Below are 5,314 nucleotides of genomic sequence, written 5' to 3' on the forward strand. Positions count from 1 at the left end.
CTGCCCCCCCCCCCCCCTCCCCGACCACCACCCGGCATCCAATTAAGCACCCGTCCAATTGCATGCAGCAAGACCGAACACAAAGCCACTCGGAAGCTGGCGGTGAGGAAGGGAGCAGGACAAGGTCAGGAGGCCTCCCACCTTCGTTTACCATCTTCGTGCACTTCAGGCCGGCCCTACAAGTGTCGTGAACGCGCGGAATCCCCGCCCGTCGCCTACAACCCAAGCCCCTCCCGCAGAACTGTGCCATGCGCCACCCTCTCACTGCCTCCGCAGCACTGCTGTGCCTCCTGGCAGTGTGCCAGCTCGGTGCGGCAGGTGCGAGGCGGCCCCGAGTGCAGGCTGCCAGGACAGGGCTTGCCGGTGCGGGGCGGGAGCGGCGCAAGGCCGCCCCCCACCTCCAGCTTGCCGCTGCGCAGCTGCCACGCCCACCAAGACCGACCGCCCTTGATGCTGCATCACCCCCTCCGTGCAGCAGCAGGAGCAGGAGCAGCAGAGGAGCTGGGGGGCGGCCACCTGGGCCGGGAGCTGCTGGCCGAAACCGTGCCCACCACGCTCGGCCAGTGCCTGAATGTGCTGGCGGTGGTGCGCACCAACCTGCGCGGCGCTCGCACCCAGCTGACCACCACACAGCAGCGGCTGCGAACCGCGACATCGGAACTTGGCAGCTGGCGGAGCAAGGCCGCAGCGCTGGCGACGCAGCTGGGGTGAGAGGCTGGTGGGTGCCGCATGGGGCAGCGGCAGCATGGGGCCCCACGCCGCGCGTGCTGTCTGGGCCAGGCGCGCATTTGACTGGTAGCCAGCGTCCTGTGCTGCGCGCCTGGCATGCAGGGATGTGGTGCAGGACAAAGAGGCATTCCAGGTGGGGCCACCGCTGTTGCCGCCGCCGCTGCCGCCGCCCATGCAGCTCCTGCTGCTGCCGACCTTTTGCGCAGCCAAACTCCTGCTGCCGCTGAGCCGCCTCGCCTTGCCGCCGTGCCCGCCAAGAAACCTCTCTGACGCCGCCTGGCCCCGCTGCTGCCCCCGCCTGCCTGCCTGCCGCCGCCGCCGCCGCCCTGCCGCAGTCTGTGCTCGACGGCCTGCGGCAGCAGCTGCAGGGCGTGTTGGGGCAGGAGGTGGGGCTGCCGGAGCTGGGCGCGGAGGTGCAGGGCCTGCTGGGGCAGCTGGCGTCGGTGCAGCAGCTGCTGGAGGGCGCCCTCGGGCGGGACGTCGCGCTGCCCGACCTGCAGCAGCGCCTGCAGGAGCTCCTGGGGCAGGTGGCGGGCCTCGAGGAGGCGCTGGGGGAGGCGCTGGGCGAGGAGGTGGAGCTGGAGGGGCCCCCCGAGGCGCTGCAGGGGCTGGTGGACAATCTGGCAAGCATCCAAGGCCTGCTCAGCGCGGCGCTGGGGGAGCCCGTCGGGCTGCAAGACCTGGCGCAGGCGGTGCGCAGCGTGGTGGCGGAGCTGGGGCAGAAGCAGGGCGAGCTGCAGCAGGCGCGGCAGACGGTGGCGGAGCTGCGGGGCAAGGTGCGTGGCGGGGGATGCCCGTAGTGGCGGCGGCGGTGGTGGAAAGAAGGCGTGACCGGCAGGCGGGCGGGAAGGCTCTGGCAGCGGCCAGGGGGGCGCCCCGCCGCGTGCGCGTGCTGCCTCTCCCATCCCACACGCATGGGGGGCTGAAGCGCTGCCGTGCCTGCGCCTGGCGCTGCTGGTGCAGGTGCAGGGGGCCATGGCTTGCGCCCTCAACTTCGCCTGCATGTTCAGCACGAGCTGCCTGAAGAGCTGCATGGGCAGCCTGTCCAGCCCCTGATGCCCGCTGGCGAGAGAGTTGTGGTCCACCCACTTGGCGTGTTTCTGCCACCGCTGCCATTTTTGAGTGCTGGAGCTTTGCTGCTGTTTCATTCATTGTGATTGCCTTTTAATGTTTTTTTTCTCTCCCAACAATGGAACAATACCTGTATGTACCCTTCCTCTCTATCTATCTGCTGGCCTCTTCAACACGTGTTATGCCCTGCCGCTGCTGTTCAGCCTGCCTTTTTGTTTGCTGGCTACTATCACAGAGTGGGCCACCCAGGGCGGGTGCAAAACACAAATTGAGAATGGCAATTGGGGTGGAGTTCAAGGAATGAAATGCGAGGGCAGCGCTGCAGAGGAGGGGCAACGGTGCATGGAAGGGACAAGCAGAGAAGAGCGGAATGTGGCGTTGCATGATTCATTAAATTGGGGGAAGGCTCTATTCAGGTATGGAGTGCAGGCAGGGTGGTCTCGTGTGCAAGTGCGGCAGGCGAGGCGAGGGCATGCGTGCGGCGGTGCGCCGAGCTGCTCGGCGGCCGCAGCAAAGTGCGGGCAACTGGAGGGTGCAGCGGGTGGAGTAATGTACAAGTGCTGGGCTGGATGATGCAGCATCGCGCCAGCGCCCCGGGCTGGCTGCTCAATCGGGCTGGCTGATCCGAGCTGCCCGTGCTGGCAGCCTGGGGAGGCTGGCTGGCTGGCTGGCTGGCAGCCGCCCTACAGGCCCAGGCTGTTTCCCTCCACCACGGGGAGCTTCAGCACCTTGATGAGCAGGATGATGAGCCAGCCAAAGGCCACACAGGCGACATACCCTTCGAGGGAGTCCTCAAAAAGGATGTCCAGCAGGCCGCCCACGCCTGCACCAGCGGCGGCGGCGTGAGCAGCGGCAGCGGCAGCGGCAGCGGCAGCGTGAGGTTCCTGTGGCACGCAGCCAGCTTCCGTGCGCGGTCTTGGTGGCTGCGGAGGCTGGGGCGGGGGTGCGGCGTGCGCCCCACAACATGCCACGCGCTCTCCACGCCACGGAAGCGAGCAAGCACAGGCACAGCAGGGGCGCCCCACTCACCGCGCCAGTATGCGATGACCGCGGTGATGGCCTGCAGCGCAGGCGTGATGCAGCGGGTGTGGCCGGGTTGGGCAGCCACACGGCGGCAGCTGGGCGCCGCTCCCGGCCCGCTCATGCCCCGCGGGGCCGCCTGTACTGCAACGTTTTCCGGCAGCTGCCCTCAAGCTGCAAGGCGTGCTTACCATGACAGTGTTGACGTTGGCCGTCACATCAAATTTCATGGATCCGTCGTGCAGCGCCGCATCCACAGCCTGCAGCGCGCAAGGAAGCAGCGTGGCGTGTGTCAGACGCGAGCGCCTGAGCCATGCCGGGCGGCACGCGCCGCTGCCTGCACCGGCTGCGCCGGATCCAGCTGCCAGCCTGGCCAGGAGCGGCAGGCGCACGCGCCGGCTGCGCCCTGGGACTGCCACCGCCCAGGCACACTGGCGGCGCTGCTCACAGCAGTTCACACCGGCACACCCCACGCCAGCAGCAAGCAACTCACGTCTTTCACGGTCTGCTTGGTGGCCACCATTTCCTGCTCAAAGGCGGTATGTACTGCCTGCAGCTCTGACTCGAACGCCGTGTGTACTTCCTCCTCCACCACTCTGTGGATCGCCTGGCTCAGCGCGCGGTCGCCCGCAACGTCGCCGCCGCCGCCGCTGCCGCCGCTAGCGCCGCCGTTGCCCAGGCCCGCCTGCCGCAGCCGCTCCACCGCGCGCTGCACAGCCAGGTCTAGCTGCGTCTGGTCCAGGCTGATGCTGGCGGCGGCCAGGGCGTCCTGCTCCAACAGGCCGCCGCCGTCGCTACTGGCGGCGGCAGCGACCAGGGCATGGTGGCGGCGGCGCGGCGCCAGTGCCGCCGTTGCACCACACCGCTGCGCTGGCCGCCTGCTCAACACCATCGTCTGCTCTCTGCAAGCGCCATGCGAGTGGGTCTGTGGCTGGCGCGCAGCCAAAAGTGGGGGAGACATGTTGTGCCGTTTGTGGAGCTTGCGCTCAGGGCTGGGAAACGCGCTGATCGGGATGACACGATTCAATCGTTAGGGTGGCAGCGTTACCATGGCAATCCTGTGGTGCTGCTGGGGTCTGGCGGCCTTCGTATGCCACGTCGGCGGCCTCAAAACTCCTCCCTGCCGATTGCCGCTGGGACGACCCTAAACAGCCTATACACGATTCGCAGGTTGCTGGCAGCACCCGCTGAGCCGCGGGCTGGGCAAGGTGGCAGCCGATGCAAGGCTCCCGCCCAGCGGTGTGAGAAGTTGGCGCCGGCTGTTGCATGCATCAACAGATTTGCTCAGCACTGTACACACTTGGCAGAATGCAAAAGGCATTGGTTGGGTGCAGGCGTTGCAGCATCCGGAGCGCCTCATCTAGCGCTTGCCGAAGCCGTAGCCGCCATAGTACTTCTTGCCCAGCAGCGCGGGGTCGCGCCCCGCCGCCACCGCCATCACGCGCTGCTGCCGCTGCCGCTCGCCCTCCTCGCGCTGCAGCCGCTCCAGCCGCAGCTGCTCCACGCTCTTCTTCCCTCCCTTGTCCTTGCTTTCCTTCCTCTCTCGCCGCCGCCCCTTGCCCTTGCCTTCCTTGGACTTCTTGCCGTGCCGCCGGCTGCCGCCGCCGTCCTTGCGCCGCCGCCGGTGCTTGCTGCCGCGCCGGCGGCGACTGCGCTCGTCGCTGCTATCGCCGCTGCTGCTCCCGCTACTGCTGCTGCTGCTGCTGCTCGAGTCGCTGCCCGAGCTGCTGCTGCTGCTGCTGGTGCCCTCGCCGCCGGCCCCGCCGCCGCCCCCACGCTGCTGCAGCACCATCACTCCCGCCAGCAGCGCCGGCTGCTGCTGCTGTTGCTGCTGCTGCTGCTTGGTGCCTCCCACCCCCGCCAAGGCTGCCCGCGCCTGCATCTCCCACCGCCACATCTGCCGCCTGCTGCCGTGCTGCGGCTGGGCCGCAGGCCCGCCCTCGCCCTCCTCACTCGGCAGCGTGCTGCCGCGCTTGGCATACCTGGCACGCGCGGGAGCAGGGCCCAGGCAGGAGGGGCGGCCAGTGAGCAGGCAGCGGCACACAGGTGGCACGACGGAGTGCGCAGCCCGCTGCCACGAGGCAAAAGCCAGGCGGCCGGATATCGGCTGGCTGGCGCCAGCTGCCCAAAACACGGCAACGCCCACACAGCGGATCCCACCTCCCTACACCCCAACACACAGTGCAACAATTAAAACCACCACCTCCGCCACCACCGGCGCCATCTGGGCGCCCGCACGTGTGCCAGCGCTCACCAGGGCAGCGCCTGCTGGCCGTACAGCTTGTGGGCGAACGAGAACTGCTCGTCGAAGCGGGCGTCGCTGGTCTGGGTGTCCGGGTCGCCGCGCCGCCGCCGCTCGTCGCGCTTCTCGGCCTGCGGGGCAGGGGGCGGGCAGCCGGGGCGCGATGTGTGTGGGGTAGGGGGATGCGGGGTGGGGGATGTGGAGAGAAATGGGGAGGGGTCGGGGAGCCTGCCACGTGCCCCCCCCCCCCCA

General features: G+C 68.8%; 2 protein-coding genes across 2 annotated transcripts in view; both read right to left on the reverse strand.

Annotated features, from left to right (window-relative positions):
- Positions 1 to 2,483: 2,483 nt before the first annotated feature.
- On the reverse strand, positions 2,484 to 3,712 carry CHLNCDRAFT_142502 (expressed protein; the record flags this gene model as incomplete). The annotated part of the gene is made up of 4 exons (XM_005852256.1): positions 2,484 to 2,623; positions 2,830 to 2,860; positions 3,012 to 3,080; positions 3,314 to 3,712. 4 exons carry the CDS (start codon positions 3,710 to 3,712, stop codon positions 2,484 to 2,486), a joined length of 639 nt encoding a protein of 212 aa, XP_005852318.1.
- Positions 3,713 to 4,180: 468 nt separating this feature from the next.
- Positions 4,181 to 5,314, reverse strand: part of CHLNCDRAFT_142503 (hypothetical protein) — a gene marked incomplete at both ends in the record, with an annotated part of 4,939 nt that continues 3,805 nt past the window's right edge. Inside the window, 2 exons of the mRNA XM_005852257.1 lie at positions 4,181 to 4,802; positions 5,075 to 5,193. Coding sequence (XP_005852319.1) covers positions 4,181 to 4,802; positions 5,075 to 5,193 — 741 coding nt within the window. The remainder of the gene's footprint in view (positions 4,803 to 5,074; positions 5,194 to 5,314) is intronic.

The sequence above is a fragment of the Chlorella variabilis genome (genome assembly GCF_000147415.1).
Source record: "Chlorella variabilis unplaced genomic scaffold CHLNCscaffold_40, whole genome shotgun sequence".
Taxonomy (NCBI): Eukaryota; Viridiplantae; Chlorophyta; class Trebouxiophyceae; order Chlorellales; family Chlorellaceae; genus Chlorella; species Chlorella variabilis.